We start from the raw sequence: 17,657 nt of genomic DNA on the forward strand, positions 1-17,657 counted from the left end.
AATTACCATCTGATCTTCTCAAATAACATCAGAAACCTCTCCTTGTGTGGAGAGGTGTTACCTACACTGGCAAAATTTCAAGGGGAAATTTGCTACAAATGCAGATCAACTGCAGTAGCAAAGGTAATAGGTTAACACAAACAGAAATCAGACAGTGTAGCCAGTCAGGCTGGAGAAAGTCTGCTGGATAAAATGCAACACTGGAGAAAGCTACAATATCAACAAGTGCATATACTGAAACTTTCTGGAAAGATGAGAGTTACAGCATAGCAACAAAGCAAATCTGGGAAAAAGGAAGAAATAAGAACAAATAACCTGCTAAAACATTTGTTCTTTCAACCCACAAAATGATAGGAAACAATTACATGCCTATTAGTTCGTGGTTTTAATCTATGCAACCCCTCCCTATCAATCATCTTCCATTAAGCTCCCATTCCCATCATGCATACCCTACACTTCTTCCATATTTTAATACATTCTTATATCAAGAAATTAAATGTGAATTATCTCAGCTATACAAAGTATCTTGTTTGTGTAGTATACTGGTTTATAGATTATAAGTTAATCAGACATATACTTAAATAAAAATACTGTATTTTTCTTACCTGTAGAAGTATACAGTATGCTCTAAGATCATCTTTTGTTCGTGGCCTATGAATGAATGAAATAATAAGCAGAAATGTATTTATACATCATATACACACATTAGGAGTTACGAAGTCATGCACCCTACAATTTAACTTTGCTTTGCCAATACGTGTAGAATAATACATGTAAGGATCTCCACTGCTCTCAGAAACAGAGAGGGACACTTAAAGATTCTGACTCCTCTCTAAAGGCAGTAGGCTGTTGTATCATCCATCTTTTGTAGCATAACAAAACAGAGAAAACAAAACAAAAAAAAAAGAATTATAGAATTGAAGAGCAAGAGGTATTCCAAAGTCCATGCTGCTGTCTAATCTCAAGCAATACCACAGAAGAGTTTGACTCATCTTTGATATTTCCTGCCAGAATTCTCCATACACTTGTACCACTGCAGCCTCTGTACTTCTTGCTGTTCGTCAGCTTCAAGACTTTTACATAATCACAGATATACATGGCACAACAGCACAGAAAAGGTCATATAAGGTGGAGAAAGGAACAGCCAAGGGCTGGGTCACAGGTGAGGCACAACAAGGTGCTGTCTTGCTGTATCTTTTTGTGAATCAAACTGCATTTGCACTTCTATTACTTTCTGTTAAAATGGAGTCATCTCCAAACCTCCCACCTTTGGGCTATCCCTTTCTGCATCCTGCACTACCCTTTCTATGCTGTTGCCACACATGTAAATTGTGAAGTAAACTTTGGATCATGGAGTTATATAGGTTAAACATCCTAGTTGCTTTTGGGGGTAGGGGGAAAATATGATTTACTCTGGATAAATTCCTTAATTCATCTCACAGTTCAGATGCCCAAAAGATCACCCTGGCCACAAGCAGCTGAGATTTTGTGGGGGAATGTATGGCTGGGTCTGGGTCTGCCTCTCAGAGGTTCGATGTCAGCTTACAGAGTTCAAGATACATTTCAGCAGATTTGCCTTACAAAAGAAGACAAGTTCTTATGTCTCTTAAGAGATACAAATAAATTTTTTCAGAACATTTTCTTTGGCTAAAACAAAAAAGACAAAACATGTATCAGTTTTAAGTGCTGGCACAGCACTAATGAAAACATTTGCTATAATTACCCTGTCCATTCTTGTAGCAGACCATTAATTATTCCTTTTAGGACTGACTTCTGAACATCTTGAGGCTATGGAAAAAGGAGAGGAAAAATCATATCTGATGTAATTATAAATATTCTATACAAGATATTGTATGAACAAGCAAGTTTGTTTTGCTTGTGATTCAAGCCAGCTAAGAAGTCTTTGTGTTATGATGCTGAGCTCCTAAGTGTCTTTCCCTGCAGACTATTAGCTGAGGCCTGGAGCTGTGCCAACGGTGGCTTTCAAGGCTTTAAACAACTTAAAAACTGTAAATATAATTTCTGAATTACTCCTATCCTTTGTTTACGAGGCACAGAATCTCCTTTTTGCTACCCCCATCCTCATGTTGTCCTTATTTTCCACCATGCTATGTCTCATCACAGTCATACATATCTTGCAAGTAGTCTTTGCGATCTACCACAGTACAAACTAGTGCATTACTAGTAGCAAAAATTTTCTCCTCTTTTACTAGAGCAGACTTCATGACTCGGGCAATTCTCATAGGACCATTTTAAGTGTGTTTTGAGTGATTCTTCAGAAATTGTGCCTATCTGAGAAAAACTTTTGGTATAAATTACTTCTTAGCATACTTCTTTACTGAAATAATTGTTACAATATTTTAAAACATGAATTCTTTTCTTCTACTTACAGTATTTAATAAGGCATCATAGACAACATTCACAAATTTTGCATTGATTCCAGAGTCCTCAATGGTATTAAATGGTGCATTGGTATCTTTCTGTAAGTTAGACAATACATGAAGCATTTTGGTTTTGGAATGTTTTGAATATTTTAGCTATCTTTGAAAAATAAAAGTTTAACAGCAAGTTTAAACAAAACATACAGATATAACTACTTATTTTCCTTATGAAAACATAAGAATCTAAGTTGCTTTTACTAATATGTGAAAGATTAAGCTAAACAATAATAATCCTTAACATTGGCAATATTCATGTAACTCCATTACCTTATTGTTCCGTTTTAAAAATGTAAGAGGATTTCAAATAATGAATTACATTGAGTTTTCATTTTTCATCTTTGTTGTTGATCCATCATCAAACAAGAGCAACAAACCCATAAGCATTTGGTATTTGTCAAGTAACTCAAAGTCACAGGTTATTTTGGCTAGGTTCAAGCTCTACTATCCATATTAAATATCCCGAGCACATTTTGCTCTGTAACAGTCAGGAAATACTAATTTTAGCATGAATTCAGAAAGTTTTTATGCACAAATACGATCTTTCCCAAGGAAAACTGAGTATGTCATCACAACACAAGAACAGCTATACTGCTTAAGCCCATATCCCACTTCCGTTTTAGGCACAGGGAATTTCTGCTTCCAGATTTGCCTGGGCCTCTGTATTAGCTGCATAAGCTGTTTTTAAACTGTAGCTTGTGTGGAAAGTATCTACACAGCCATAGTGTCACAGAACGAACTACATACTGGAATTTTAAAGCTCCACAGACATGTGAAATACACTTGCTGAAACTGGAATCAATAAATCCATGCAATAAGAGATGGTCTACCAAAAGCAGCCAAGATCATGACAAAATGATCTTAGTGGCCTTGAGTAACTAGCTGCAAGCCTTTAACCGATGTTTTTGTAAACACTTTGAAGAAACAAAGCACTGTAAGTACTAAATAGTATTATGAATTATTTTCTACCTTAAATGCAGCATTTATCTCCAGGAAAGAATCAAATGTTGTAGAATAGAAATCATGTACAGCCTTCCAATCTCCTGATGACTTAGCCTTTTCCACATCATCCCTAGAAAGAATATATTAAAATATTGGTAATATAAGGGTTCAGTTTTCCCAGACACTTAGGCCTTAGACTGCACTGTAACTCTAAGCTTTCCTCACTAAGCACACATAGAAGACAGGCAAGTATAATACCAGTATCTTTCTAACATCTTCCTTGACATTTAAAGATCACAGTATTACAAGAGAACAAAAGCATAGTTTGTGTTTGATATACCTGAACAATGTCTTTTATCCAAAATGTTAATTCATGGTGTCACAGTTCAGTATGTTAAGACAAATAATTAGCAGAAGAGAATAATGCTGAAGATACACTGACATAATAAAATTTCTGAGAGTAGTTTATTTAAGTATGCAGGCTCCTAAAGTCATAGAACTCATTATCATTTGTAAAAGGTTTTATTTCTTTTCAATTTTTTCAAATAAAATAAAGAAAGTGTACAGTCACATACAAAGATTAAGGGGACAACAAAACTTTGGATTTATATTTAAAGTCCTTGGACCTTAAAGCAAGTAACTGTATATGAAATTTTGTATAATATCACACACTGAAAACAAACAACAAAAAAAACTAACCAACCTCTGAAGCAGAATTTTATTTTGGTTATCTACAATGCTGGTGATACAAATCCCAGTTCGCACCACCCCAGATAATTTCTCTGCACTAGCTATTTTTAAGACGTCATCAGTAAGACATACTGAAAACGCTAATGACTTTTTTTTATACTATACTTGAAAGAATAAAAAAAATCTTTATAATTACTTAAGTAGGCAGAGCAATCAATAGATACAAAAATCTGAATATGGAAAAGATTTCAGCTCTTCAGATCACCTGAATACCAACAAAGGATCACCTCCTGTCCAATTCTTTTTTATACATTTCCTTTTCCACCAAATACACACACTGATTAATCAAAAAGCATTCCTTTTCCTTACTGAACGCAAAAAATTTCAAATACAGAAAAGAGCAATGAAGAGTACATGCTCACATGACTTGGAGCAACTGTGATTTTTTTTCCCCCCATCTGTTTAAGAAACAGAAGAATCAGGCTTCTTCCTAGGAATACTTTTCCCTATTTCCTGACTGAGATTACCCTACTGTAAAACACTTCAGGGTATTACAGCAGCATAATGCCACTCTGTAGGTGCTAAGGCTGAAAAAAAACCCCAAAAAACAAAAAAAGACCCACCCCATGCTTCCAATGAATTAGTAATACCCCTCTAAGAACACATCCACACTACAGAAATACTATGCCAATATATGTTCACGTATTGCAGGCAGAGTCCCCCAGTTTAGGGGGTATATAACGGCCTTATATCATTAGTTTTCCCACAAAATTATACCACTTCCTCAAATAGCAGTGCCAATATCACAATTCTGGGGACCATAGTTATGTTAAGCAGAGGAAAAATGTTCCCTATTGCCTTGTCCCCACAGTGAACAAAGTAAAGCCGGCAAAACTCTGTGATGCAGACCTGACATCAAGGAAATGGGCTATACTACTTAAAAACAATTCAGGTGGTTTCCCTGGGGACTTCTGCTAGCCTAGCTAAGTCAATCAAGCATTGTGTGCCGAGTATCATAACAGTGCTGGAAGAAATCTAATGCAGATACAGTTTTGATTAAGGGTCTGTACTGACCTGCAAAAACAGAAGTGGAACACAACACACTTTCACATCAATTCTACTTCTAGATAAATCAGTTTTATGGGGCAGCAACATAAATACTGACTACACAGACTCTGATCTTAGCTTTTACTTTTACTTAGACAAACTTAAAGCATCGTGCCTTTCAGAAGTGCTAGAATAGCTTACGCTTACACTGCTTAAAATTTTGGTCACATAAGCAGCAAGGATACATGAAAAAAGTAGTAAGTTTTTGCCATAAAACTAATATTGAAAATCAACACTCTCTAACATAATGCACGAAGAAAGGCACTTTTGGACGAAGTCAGAAATAGTGTAGTCCACATAATCACCACTCCAGGTCCTCAAACATGATGTTACACATGTAAGTGTCTGGTGTGCACACAAAACTGAGAATGCCCAATACCTCAATGGACAGGACACCCCATAACTGGCAATACAAACAAAATAGCTAAGATGGAAAGGGATTTTCCAGCCTACAATAAGCCATACATTTTTTCCCCCCCAGACTAAACATCCACTGAATGTCAGAAGCTGAATTTCTAACTCTGAAGTACAAGCTTTGCCATTTCTTGAACAGAACATCACTTCAAGCTAGAGAAAGTATTTTGATCATTTTCACAGTAACAAAGTTATCGATCCCACCATCACAACCAGATTAACTACTTGTCAGTCTTACTGAACTGTTTCCTTATTTGAGATGTATGAATTAGGACAAAATGAAAAAAGTCCAAAGAAAGAAAGTACACTTTTAGAAACCTCAGTGTAACTTACTGAAAATCTTTCACTGTTTTGGTTCGGATGGGAAGGGAAGGTTCAGGAGGAATTGGTGCTTTCAGTTCTTGGGGTAGTGTATCTATAGAGATGCGCTGCTTTTGTCGTACATCGAGACAAATAGGTGGTAGGTCCCTCACTTAAAAAAATGCAAAGAACAATAAACACAATGTAATCATATGCAACATACATAAACATTTAGCTCGTGAAATACAGGTATGTAGGACCTAGGGGGAAAAAAAAAAAAAAAGGAAAGTCACACTGGTTGATTCTACATCTTTAAACCCCTATTCATCCCAGTACTTTTCTTACCACATGCTCATCCCAGACATGATGGAAACTTCAACTAATTAAAGGGAAATAAAACCCTAGAAACAAAAAACTGTATCCTGAGTTCATAACTATGTCTTTGTGAATGAAGTGCTGCCTCCTGCCAGTTGAGGGAGAAAACTGGCCAGCCCGTCTCCTATCTAACACCTTCTGAAAGAAGGCAGTTGCTACCATTTTATAAACGAACTTCTGGACCAAGTTGCAAACAAATGATCGCCTATTACAGAAACAAAGGAAAAAACAAGACAGATTCTCACAACTGAATTGCTGACATGCTGCTGGCAAAAACACCCAAAAAACCAACACCCAAAAAGCCCATTCAACCAAAAAAACCCAACCTGGTGACCTGTGTTCCAACTCATTCTTAGGGAAAATAGCAAAACACAGTACTTACGTAAGTCACGCTGGTATTGTATCACACAATGGTATACACACAGCATTATTCACACCACACAAAAAATGAGTGCTGCAGTATTTTCATTAAATTTATTGTAGCTGTAGATGCTCAACCTTCTGAACATTAAGCCAAGTGCCTTCTAAAGTCAGATGCATAAACAAAGTGCCTATTCTGAACATGACATCTACCTGAACCTATAAGGAACTCAAGCTAAGCAAGTTAGAACATAATTACAAAAAAAAAAAAAATCACAGGATGCCATGGAATTACAATTACACAGAATGATCCTGTTCTATTTGCTGTTTGAAAGAGAAACTGAGCAGTCCATGACTGGTAGCTATTAGCCACAAATAGTAGTGTTGCCCATTATTGTATTTACAGCATATGATGTAAATTCCGTAATATACAAACTGTAACACTGATGTTCCCTTTACCCAATAAAAATCTCAAGCACAACCACACCAAAGTCCAACTATTTTCTGACATACAAGGACAAGTCTTCATTCAACTTTTCTACACTATGATACATAATTTTTAGCTAAAAGCTGGCTGTGGATCATCTATAGCCTCCTAAAAGAATCTCACCAATAAATTAAATGAAAAATGCAAGTTTTCTGTCTTGCAGAGAATTATGGCTGAAACAGCAGCAACTTTAAAAATTTCTTTTCAATAAATTTGGCTGCCTATTCTAAGTACAGATAGTAGTGCTTTAACAAGGCCTTCCTATTCTGCTCCTTACTTTCTCCCTGGTTCCAGAGTGTTGAGCTGTGTTTACGTGGCAAGGCTCCGCAGCAGGGTGGCTGCTGAGGTGGCCTCTGTGAGATGAGATGGGGCTGCCTCTGTGTCAGGTACAGCCAGCTCCGAAACAGACCCACCACTGGCCAAAGCCAAGACAGCACTTCTGTGATAATATGTTTAAGAAAGGGTAAAAAACTGCATAGCGGCTGAGAGAGATTTTTAAAAAAAGAAAGGGGGGAGAGAGGGAGAAACCACCCTGCAGGCCCTAAGGTCAGTGGAGAAGGTGGAGGAGGTGCTCCAGGCACCGGAGCAGAGATTCCGTGGCAGCCCACGGAGAAGCCCACGGTGAAGCAGATTGCCCCCCTGCAGCCCACGGCGGAGCAGATACCCACCCTGTGGCCCGTGGCGAGCCCGTGCCCACACAAGCTGCTAGCAGGAACTGGGGCCTGTGGGGGACCCATGCTGGAGCAGCCCCTTCCTAAAGGGCTGCACCCTGCGGCACGGGCCACGTCGGAGCAGTTCGTGAAGAACTGCAACTCACAGGAAGGACCCATGTTGGAGAAATTTGTGAAAGACTGCATCTGGTGGAAGAGACCCTGTGCTGGAGCAGGGTAACAGCATCAGGAGGAAGGAATACCAGAGACAAATGTTGTGAGCGGCCTACAACCCTCACTCCTCACCCCCTGCACCGCCTGGGGGACAGAAGTCCAAGGGTGGGCAACCAGGAAGCGAAGTTGAGCCTGGGAAGAAGGGGGGCAGGGGAAAGGTGTTAGGTTTTGGGTTTTTTTTAATGGGCAATAAATCAATATCCTCAAGCCAAGTCTGTTTTGCCTGTGATGGTAACTGGAAAGTGGACACCTTGCCTTTACCTCAACCCATGAGCTTTTTCATCTCATTTTTCTTTCCGTGTCCTGTTGAGGAGAGGCAGTGTGATAGAGCAGCTGGGTGGGTGTCTGGCAGCTGGCCAAGGTAAACACACCAAAATAATGAAAAAAAAATTATTCCAATGCAGTACACACAGACATCCATTTTACTGACAGTGTCTTCTCAAATATCCTTAAAATGCTTTTTTAGTCTGATGTATACTGCATGTTTTTAAAAGCATCTATATAAATTATGACATGTTTGGGATAAAAGACACTATATAAAGAAAGTGTCCTCAGAAGTCAAACATATTAAACCAAAACCCTGTATGAATTTTCCAGGAGCCCTCTAAGCCTTTTCCAAGAGTTGTTTTTTAAAATTAACTAAACATCAAAGTAGTATCACTATTCAGCTGCCTACTCCATTTGTCACAGCAGGGAAACAAATGCTAACAAAATCCCCAAAACCCAAAGGCAGGTTCTTTACACTCATGCTAATGACAGAGACGCTGTCATTGTGACTTAACTCAGCCACCACTCATCAGATGATAATAGATCAGAGCTGCCCTCAAGCCCCCTGCTCCCCGAGTATGGCATTGATTACAGATATGGAATCTTGCCCACTCTCGGGGCTGAAATTTAAAGCTATTGAAAGAGAAGAGCAGTAATTAAAAAAAACAAAAGTGGACACATACATATTAAATCAACTCAAGCCAAGGTGCCAAACAATGCTGCCAGGCAAGCGCTCTGCTATTGCACATCATTCTCTGAAAGCAAGATGGCCTGACCTAAAAGAAACTAAGACTATGTCTTATTTTTATACTCTGAGAAAGACAAGTCACTTTCATTTAGCTCTCATTCTGTCTTCCAGTTTGAAATGGATTAAACATTGAATTATAACCAGCTGAATACACTGAAATGAGGAAAACATTCTCTCCACATCTGTAGAAGAGACAGCTGCTGACAGAAGCTGTTTCTCATTTCAGTAAATTGAGGCTGCAGGTGCTAAGCTGGTAACTTGCACCCTGTCAGTGATGCAGTTTTCTTTGAAATATATGTAGGTTAAATTAGATATACTAAAACTGGGGTTTAATAACATGTTTAATAAATACTGTCAACTTCAGTATGTTTTGCCATAATTCAAGTTTATTTGTAAATAGATGTATTTGTTCATCTGACATTTAAAAATATTAATTAAGATCTCTCACTTGAGTTCCATTGAGGAGAAACTTGAAACTTTATGTATTGAGTTGATAAGCAGCAATAACACATTATTACAAGACAAGAAAAAGCAATCATTTCTGGCTGTTTGCCCAGTTACATCAAACAAAGACTCAGCAATGCATGACTGCTTAGGGAACGATCAAAAACTTTGAGGAAGAAAATCTCATTGATAGAAAGCAGAATTGACTAGTACAAGGAAATTTAGTGTGAATTAATTTAGAACAGCAGTTATGACCAACACGGCTACTAGCAGATAAAAATTTTCGAAGTAGGTAAAGCAAACAAATCTTACTTATATTTGTAACATTATAGAAGAACTAGAACAATCTAGTTCATATCTAGATTTCATACTAGATCATTGTTGCATTAGAAGACTTGTTATATAAATTTAATCTCTGTGGTAGCTAAATAGCAAACATCACCCTAGCTCTCGTGCTGTATTTACCAGCATTACCTCTTTCATGCTTCTGTTTTTCAACAGCAGTCTTTGAACTCAGGCCTGAACTATTACCAGTATAAGCACACATACACACACATGCTATTTCTCTGAATATGTGTATAGATAAAGAAAACCCACAAAAACAGCCTCATTCCTGAATTCTAGAATAGCAAAAGAAGCCTTTTTAAATGAGAAGTTTGTTTCAATGATTATTTTGATTTTTTTTTGATGATTTTTTTCATAGAATACTTATACTTCCTCAAAAAATTTTGAGTGCACCTTGGACTGTTAGTAAAAATTATCTGGTTTTACATAGGTCGGTTACCCTGATCCTGCAACTACTAGAATATCTGCTTAATTTTACACATTGAGCTCTATTTCAAGAATATATCCTTGACTGTAATAAATACTGCCATGCCTTAATGTGGTGAAAATTAACCACTAAGTACTTATGAGGCAGTAATTACAACTGGGACAGTATCATGTGCAGCAAGAACTGAGGCACATGAGAGTGAACATCACTGAGATTGACTTTTACTTTTGCAGTATAGCTTGCAAGGATACAAAGATTATTTTAGTAAGAATCCAATCCTGCAAGGTATAAGCCATCTTTCTCTACACAAATTTAAGACTGACAATACCTGTCAGCAGTTTTGTTTCAAACTCACCCTACTGAGATCTCTTATTTAATACAGTCTCTTTCTTCCTAGCTTTAAATTCATTGAGTGTTATAAAGACTTATTGAATCACAGAATAAGGCTGAGAGGGAACTGCTCATAGGCAAGATCAATACAAACCTGACAAATGTTTGAACAGCCTTTTATCAGAAGTCCCAAATTATGAAAATTCCATATCCTAGCCCAACAATCTAATAAAAAATTCAGGTCTATGATGAACCATCTCATCAGGCTTCACAATTCTAGCCTACCATACTGAATACACAAGTCCACTTTCTATCTTTTCCCTATCTTTACCTTAACATACCACAACCACCTTTCCTCTCACCTTTAAAGCTCTTCAGAACTGACCAATCTTTGTCTGTGAATTTTATTGCGTGTCATCACTGTCCTTCATCTTCACTCAAAAAACCCAGCAACTCTCAGCATCTGTCTCCTTTAAAAGCACTATGCTTGTCATCCTTCAGATGGAGATAGAAACATTTTCTCCACAAAGTTCTGACACAATTTCTAGAGAAGCTGCCATCTGACTGCAATTAGACAAACGGTATCTGCAGATGGACTACTGAATCTGTAACTTCCTTTAAAACTTCAGATTATTATTTCATTCTCCAAGACTATTTGTTTTTCTTATCCAACTCGTCTCTGTTGACTTAACCTCTGCAGAGGATGGATTATCATGTATGTCACTGCCTGTACAATGTACAGCATAGCATAATTTAATGAAATCTAGGTTTCTAGATTTTCTGGCACTACCACAATACAAATACTGGCAGAACACCGAGCACCTTCTTAAATTGGTAACTAAGTAACACAGGGCTTTTATCCTCTTACCATTTTTGATGTTGGGTATAACAAGTTGCGTAGGTGAATTTCTGTTTCCGATGCCTTCTTTCTTTTGGTTGATAGTTGTGATGAAATTGCTGAAAGCAGAAAACTGATTTTTGGCTCCTCTCTCCAACCCCTGTAATTAAGATGACAGCAAGCTATAAAGGGCTAATACATTACTGCAAGTGTAATCTTACTTATGAGGTATTACACAGAATACTTAAATACCTTTTATCTTGAAATCAGAGTGGTAATACCCAAGTAAGACATAAATAATGATTCTGCAAGTTTATTTCAAATTGATTCAGGGGAGATACCATAAAATTCCTTTCCATTACATTCAGAAACTCAGGTATTAATTTTCAGGGTATGAAGATATCCTTGGATTACTGCGAGAAAAACACAGTAAGGTTAGAATGCTTTCAACAATATTCTAACTGTCCATATCCTGATTTCTAACTGCTTTTATATTCCTCACTACATCCAGCTCAGTTTAAACAGATGAGTGCCACATAGTCCTTTTTCCAAATAACCCTAATATACTGCAGTAGTTTAGACAAATTTCCCAAGACTTGAAATGTGGGACCAAAAATTCTATGTTAATACATTTTCAACAGTGGCTACTTGGGTAAAAGCCCCTCATGATTCAAAATCATCAGTATTTGCTCCTGGTGAAGAAAGGATAGCCAACAAACATTTGTTAACACTGCGTTAAAAAAACCTGCTTGAGTACCTGTATGTGCTGCCACCAAGGAGTCTGTCTGCATAAGCCTTTGCTAAGAAGTGTTGAGTGCTAATGTGTTTTAACAGTGAACAGAAGTGAAATCACACAACAGACTTCCAAAGGATTGCTCCAATCAGTCTGTTTGATGTGGAGTGCTAGTAGATACAGTTATTTACTCTGGACAACCTGCAAAGCATAGATGAGTTAAGCAGCTTGCCCAAGGGGACAGAAGTTGCATGATGGAGATTTTTAATTTCCATCTCAGCTCCAAGTCATCAGTTGAAACCAGACAAAGTAGATCAACTTCAGAAAATATACACACTCTCCCTGCACATCGTAATTTTCAGCCTCGCACTAACCTACAGATTCATTTGCTTGATATCTAGTATCTATGCTCCCAGTTAGAAAAAAATGTTTTCATGCAAATCAAAACTGTAATTCCCCAAACAAGAATAAAAATTCTAGAATAATTAACATAATATCCCATCAATTTTTTTAAAACCCATACATTTCCCTTTTCCCCTTAAGAGTAGTAAATTTGGACTAAGACATGCAGCCAGAGTTCTGAGGAAAGCACTTCAGTTGCACCGCAACATCCTGAAATACCACCAGGAGGGTTGTAACACAGCCCATAAACTTGCCATGCCACAGTATATGCAAGCTGGTGCACTGTCAGGAATTCTAAATAACTACGGCACAAACATCCATTTTCCCATGGCTTATAAACTCAGCAAATTACACAATCAGCAAGCCTTCTGGTTTTAAAAGTTTCAATTTCTAGCTCCCAATTGCTGGTATGCAACAAACAATCAAAAATAAAATGTAGTTACCATTGGAATTTTCACATTACCTTTTTATTTTTTTCTATCACCTTTGAAATATCACTAAGATGCTTCTTAAAAATCACCTGGCACATGACTGGCAAAAACATTTTTTTTGTCCTGAACAAACATGCCAAGACATGATCAACTGAAAAACAGGCTTTTAAACAAATCCAGATCTGAGGTTAATCTGCTGTGTCACAAAATGCGTGCTCTAGGTAGAAAACCTTTGGAGCTTGGAATAGTCTCTATTAATAGAGAATAGTTATCACAGATAATTGAGAAGATAAGCTTTTATGGAACAGACTACTGTGACAGCCTTTTTGATTGACTCGGCTTTCTAGGTTTCACTCCAGCCACACTGCTGAAACAGTACAGTTGAACAGTTATTTTAAAATGTTCTTCTTAATGACACTCTCAGAATAAAAACTGCACGTGCTATTTAACTCCATCATCCTGCTCCAAGTGCAGTTCCAACAATATTAAACAAATGTATGGACAAAGGCTTCAATGGAAATCCCTAGAGAATATTGGGAAACTGCATACTTATTAATGAGGATCTCTGACATCTCCTGGGAGAGTAATCTAGGACAAATGTACAGCACCATGTCATACTTAGAAAAATTTGTAGGAGGTCAGCAAGCCTCTAGAGCCTGAGAGCCTACACACATACTGCCATCAGAAAACTGAAACCCTACATACAAGAATGAGTATGCTTAGAGGGAGCAAGTGGATCAAAGCAATCTTTAATCCTTCTTTTTTAAGAGAAGCATATTAATAACTGACAACTCTGCTCTGCTGGCTTCTTCATGGAAGTTCTCCAAAGCATTAAGTTCTCCATAAGACTGGAGAGGTACTAGCATTATGCTTCACAGATCTATGGTTTTCATTTCTGAAGTTAAAGTAGATGGTGAAAGTCAAACTGTTTGCAAAGAGCACATGCACTCTAGAAGATTTTCACTTCTTGAAAATCCTACTCTTTACCCCTAACATAACTCACTCAAGACCCATGTGTATGTGGCAAGCAAAGGCCAGTAAGGAGTAAAAGGTTTTCTTGCCTTTGCAAGAAGACATGGAAGATACTCAGATTACCTAAAGGCAGCTGTCAATAAAACAGCCTACGCAAGAAGTAGGCTTTTCCCTTCCATTCCTATCTTGAAAGCCGTAACATAGGACTGGTTTTGCATTACAGAAGCCTCTACTCGTTCCTGCTTACTAGCGGGTAAGTTATTTAGCTTCCCACAAGCTTCTTTTCAGAATTTGAACACTGACCTCCAAACCATCACCCCTTATGCATTATTTCTAATCACCATTTGGCCCTGAACTCCTTGCAGTGCCTTGTCAATTTATTCATGGACTAATTTAATCTCCACAAATTTCCTCAGAAATACAAGGAAAAAAAAAAAAAAAAAGAAAAGTAACCAGTCTTCCACAACTCCACACAGCCCTTGGCTAGGAAAAGCCAGGATATGAATGACAACAGCAATGGTCACACCACCCCCTTATTCCAACTTGCAACCAGTTTAAACTGCAGATGAGACATCTTTCAGCACTAGAGGAGAAAAACGATACCATGGTTATCTACTGACTTACTAAAATTCTGACCTTTTACACAGCTGTTGTGGAAAATGGAAACTGTTTAAAGGGTGTGTCACACCTTCATGTCACTTTCACCTTTGCCACATCGGTTGCAGACATCTATGGTGCATCTTTACGCGCTGGAGAAAATGTCAATTACACAAAATCTGGGGAGATGTTCTGAGACATGGATATCTGAGTCTCACTTCATACAGAAACAAGGTATAGTACCTGTATCACCATAGTCATCATATGGTGGCTATAAAATTAAAAATAATAGGCAGGGAGCATACAAAAATTAAGGTTATCTGGAATATCACTGTATTTGTATCAGGCACGTATTTTTAAAGGAAGGTAATTTTTAATGGCAAACCCCCCAAGAATAAGCAAAGATATTTTTTTAAGAGACAGCAAGTTCTCCCTTTTGTCATCACACCATATTACAAACTTCCCTAGCTTAATGAGGAAGCTGAGAACACACTTCTCTCTTTAAAAAGTGTTTGAGGGAATTTGATGAAGTAACGTTCATTTTTTGGTGTTCAATCAGAACTTTTAATACAGGAACTTGCATTGCTACATAGGATGAATCTCATAACATCCTTCACAAAGCCCTGGAATTAGACACGTAGGCTGGTCACAACTAGGGCTTAGCAGACCAACGGTTCGATATCTTCTTTACAGCAACTCATAAAGGTCCTCACAAAAGCATACCTGCGTTCTCTCTGTATTCTGTTACAGAGAAATCCAGGGCTATGGAACTGTCCATTACATCTGTCCACAAAACTCACTGTCTGTAACATCATATTAAAACCCATATGCAGCTCTTTGTAAATTCAAAATCCCACAGGCATTTGATAAACAGTCACACCTAGCCAGATCTGTAGCAGGTCAACTTAGCCAACTCAGGCCTGTGGGCAATGGTTCAGGAGTACACAGTGCACATCCAGCTCCAAGGCGGTGGGAATTCCGCATGGCTGCCCAGTTGCGCACCTTTTTCATTAGCCGAGCTAAGCCCGACAAACCAGAGCAGCGCTTGTATTTTTAATCTAAGGGGCTGACATTTGCCATTCAAAGTCTGAAACAGGGATTTCCAAAGGTAAAAAGAACTCCTGGGCACTTGTCCGTACAGACCTCTCCCACCAAATCCGTATCACAAGAACACACACCTTCTTCCACACTCTGACAGATTTGCAAAGCTGAAAGTCTTTTGGAATTGCACACGGGAGTTTGTAGTCTGCCTGCATTACTTCATTTAATGTTACAATTATTTCACGACAGTCAAACATCAGATGCTCAATCTTTTAAATTCAAATTATGTAAAAAAATTTCTAGCAAGTCAGTTACTTATCAGAACCGTTGAATCAAAACCTCATAACCGTATTACTTACTACGGGATTGGTGAAATTTTTGCTCTGTTGTTGGACTGAAATAACTCACTGCAAGCTTTAACGCTGAGCTATGTAAGTACCCAACTCATGCCAGGAAAATTTTATGTTTCATAATATTGTATGGTCAGTACAAAGGAGATCATAACTTCAGTAGAATTAAAAATCTCATAAGGTTTCTGAAATTAAATTATTCTGGCAAATATCCTTCCCACAGATTTTTTACCCGTGTTAAGTCATCCATCGATTCTTGCAACGTTCTGTCATCTTTGCTTCAACGCAAAGTAAAAACCGGAAAAGATCTCGTAAGAAAAAGTTAAAAATACACAAGTACCTTCCAGCTGGCTCTGCTGCTGCCAGGCTTGCCACGAGCCGACACCCCCCTCCCCGCCCCCGACAACCCCCAACGAGCGCTCGGCGCTGCAAAGCCTCAGTCATGACTAACCCCGAGGCGCGGACCGGTGAGAAATGTTAAAGAACTATAAGTAGACGGAAGAATTTATAGCTTCATTATGTCACTGCTTACAGATGCACTTGTTATTTAAAAAAAAAACCTGAATGAAAGCCTCTCAAGGGAGAAGGACATGAACGAAAACGAACACGATGCACCCCCCCCCCCCCCAATGAAGCGGCAAACACAGCGAACGGCAGCGCGGTCCGCAAAGCCGGTGCGGCTCCCCGCCGCCGGGCGGCACCGGCCGGGCGCTGGCGGGTCGCCCGGCCCCACCGGCGGCCGCAGGACACCTACCCCGGCAGCAGCCGCGCTGGATGCCGACGGGATGGGCGGCAGTTTCTCTCGCTCCGTGTCTTTCTCCCCGTCTTCCTCCTCCTCCTCGCCGCCCTCCTCGGCTGACGGGGGCGCCGCGCTGCCCTGCTTCAGCTCCGCGCCCGCCGGGAGCCCCGCGCCGGGGCCGGGGGGCAGGTCAGCGGCAGCCGCGGCCGCCGGCGGGCTCTGCAGCGACATGGCCCCGCTCCCGGCCGCCCCGCAGCTCCCGCCGGCACTCGAGCCCCCGCGCCCTCTACTCCTCCCTCACCGCCGCCCCCGAGCCGCCCCGAGGAGCCGCCGCCGCTGCTCTCCGCTCCGCTGCGGGCCGCCGCGGCAATGCAGCAGCCGGGCTGCCGCCGGGCGCTCGCACGCCCCCGCACGGCGCGGCGGGTGGGGTGGGGCGGAGCGCAGCCCTGCCGCCCCCCGCCGCGGCCCCGGCAAGGAGGGGGAGCGCGGGACGCGGAGCAGCGCAGGCGGCCGGCGCGGCCGGGCCCCGCCGCCGCTGCGCCCCCTCAGCCACCGCGCCACCTACAGACCGCGGGCAGGAAGAGGGGCCGCCGCCGCCATGTTGTTTATAGGCGGCTCATAGAAACGCGCTTGGCAACGGGGGGCGCCGCGCGGGGGCAGCGGAGGACACGGCTACGGAAACTCCGTAGCGCAGGAAAAGCGGCGGCGCCGGCCGTGCCGCGGCTCGCGGGGCTTCGCTCGGCGGGGCGGCGGTAGGGGGCAGCCAGCGGAGCGGGGAGCGGCCTCCTGTCGGCCGGCGGGGCCGGGGCACGGCAGCAAGTGAATACACGAGCAGTAAATATCCGCCGGCGGTGAAGGGACCGCGGGTGGTGCGGGCACGGCCCCGCCCGCGCCGCCTTCTGAGCGGGCCGGTGTTGCCCTGCACCGCTGGCCGGGCCTGCGCCGCGGGTGGCACCGCCCTGTCACCTCATGGCACCTTCATCACGGCTTCCAGTC

At 40.6% G+C, this 17,657-nt stretch overlaps 1 protein-coding gene across 1 annotated transcript in view; it reads right to left on the bottom strand.

Moving 5' to 3' along the window:
• The window catches only part of HECTD2 (HECT domain E3 ubiquitin protein ligase 2), a 40,563-nt gene extending 23,603 nt beyond the window's left edge, over window positions 1-16,960 (bottom strand). The window contains exons 1-7 of the mRNA XM_040607140.1: window positions 16,677-16,960; window positions 11,427-11,556; window positions 5,925-6,063; window positions 3,408-3,510; window positions 2,391-2,480; window positions 1,724-1,788; window positions 606-651 (exon numbers count right to left, since the gene is read on the bottom strand). Coding sequence (XP_040463074.1) covers window positions 606-651; window positions 1,724-1,788; window positions 2,391-2,480; window positions 3,408-3,510; window positions 5,925-6,063; window positions 11,427-11,556; window positions 16,677-16,892 — 789 coding nt within the window. The 5' untranslated portion in view covers window positions 16,893-16,960. The remainder of the gene's footprint in view (window positions 1-605; window positions 652-1,723; window positions 1,789-2,390; window positions 2,481-3,407; window positions 3,511-5,924; window positions 6,064-11,426; window positions 11,557-16,676) is intronic.
• Window positions 16,961-17,657: the final 697 nt, after the last annotated feature.

Source organism: Falco naumanni, chromosome 9 (assembly GCF_017639655.2).
Source record: "Falco naumanni isolate bFalNau1 chromosome 9, bFalNau1.pat, whole genome shotgun sequence".
NCBI lineage: Eukaryota > Metazoa > Chordata > Aves > Falconiformes > Falconidae > Falco > Falco naumanni.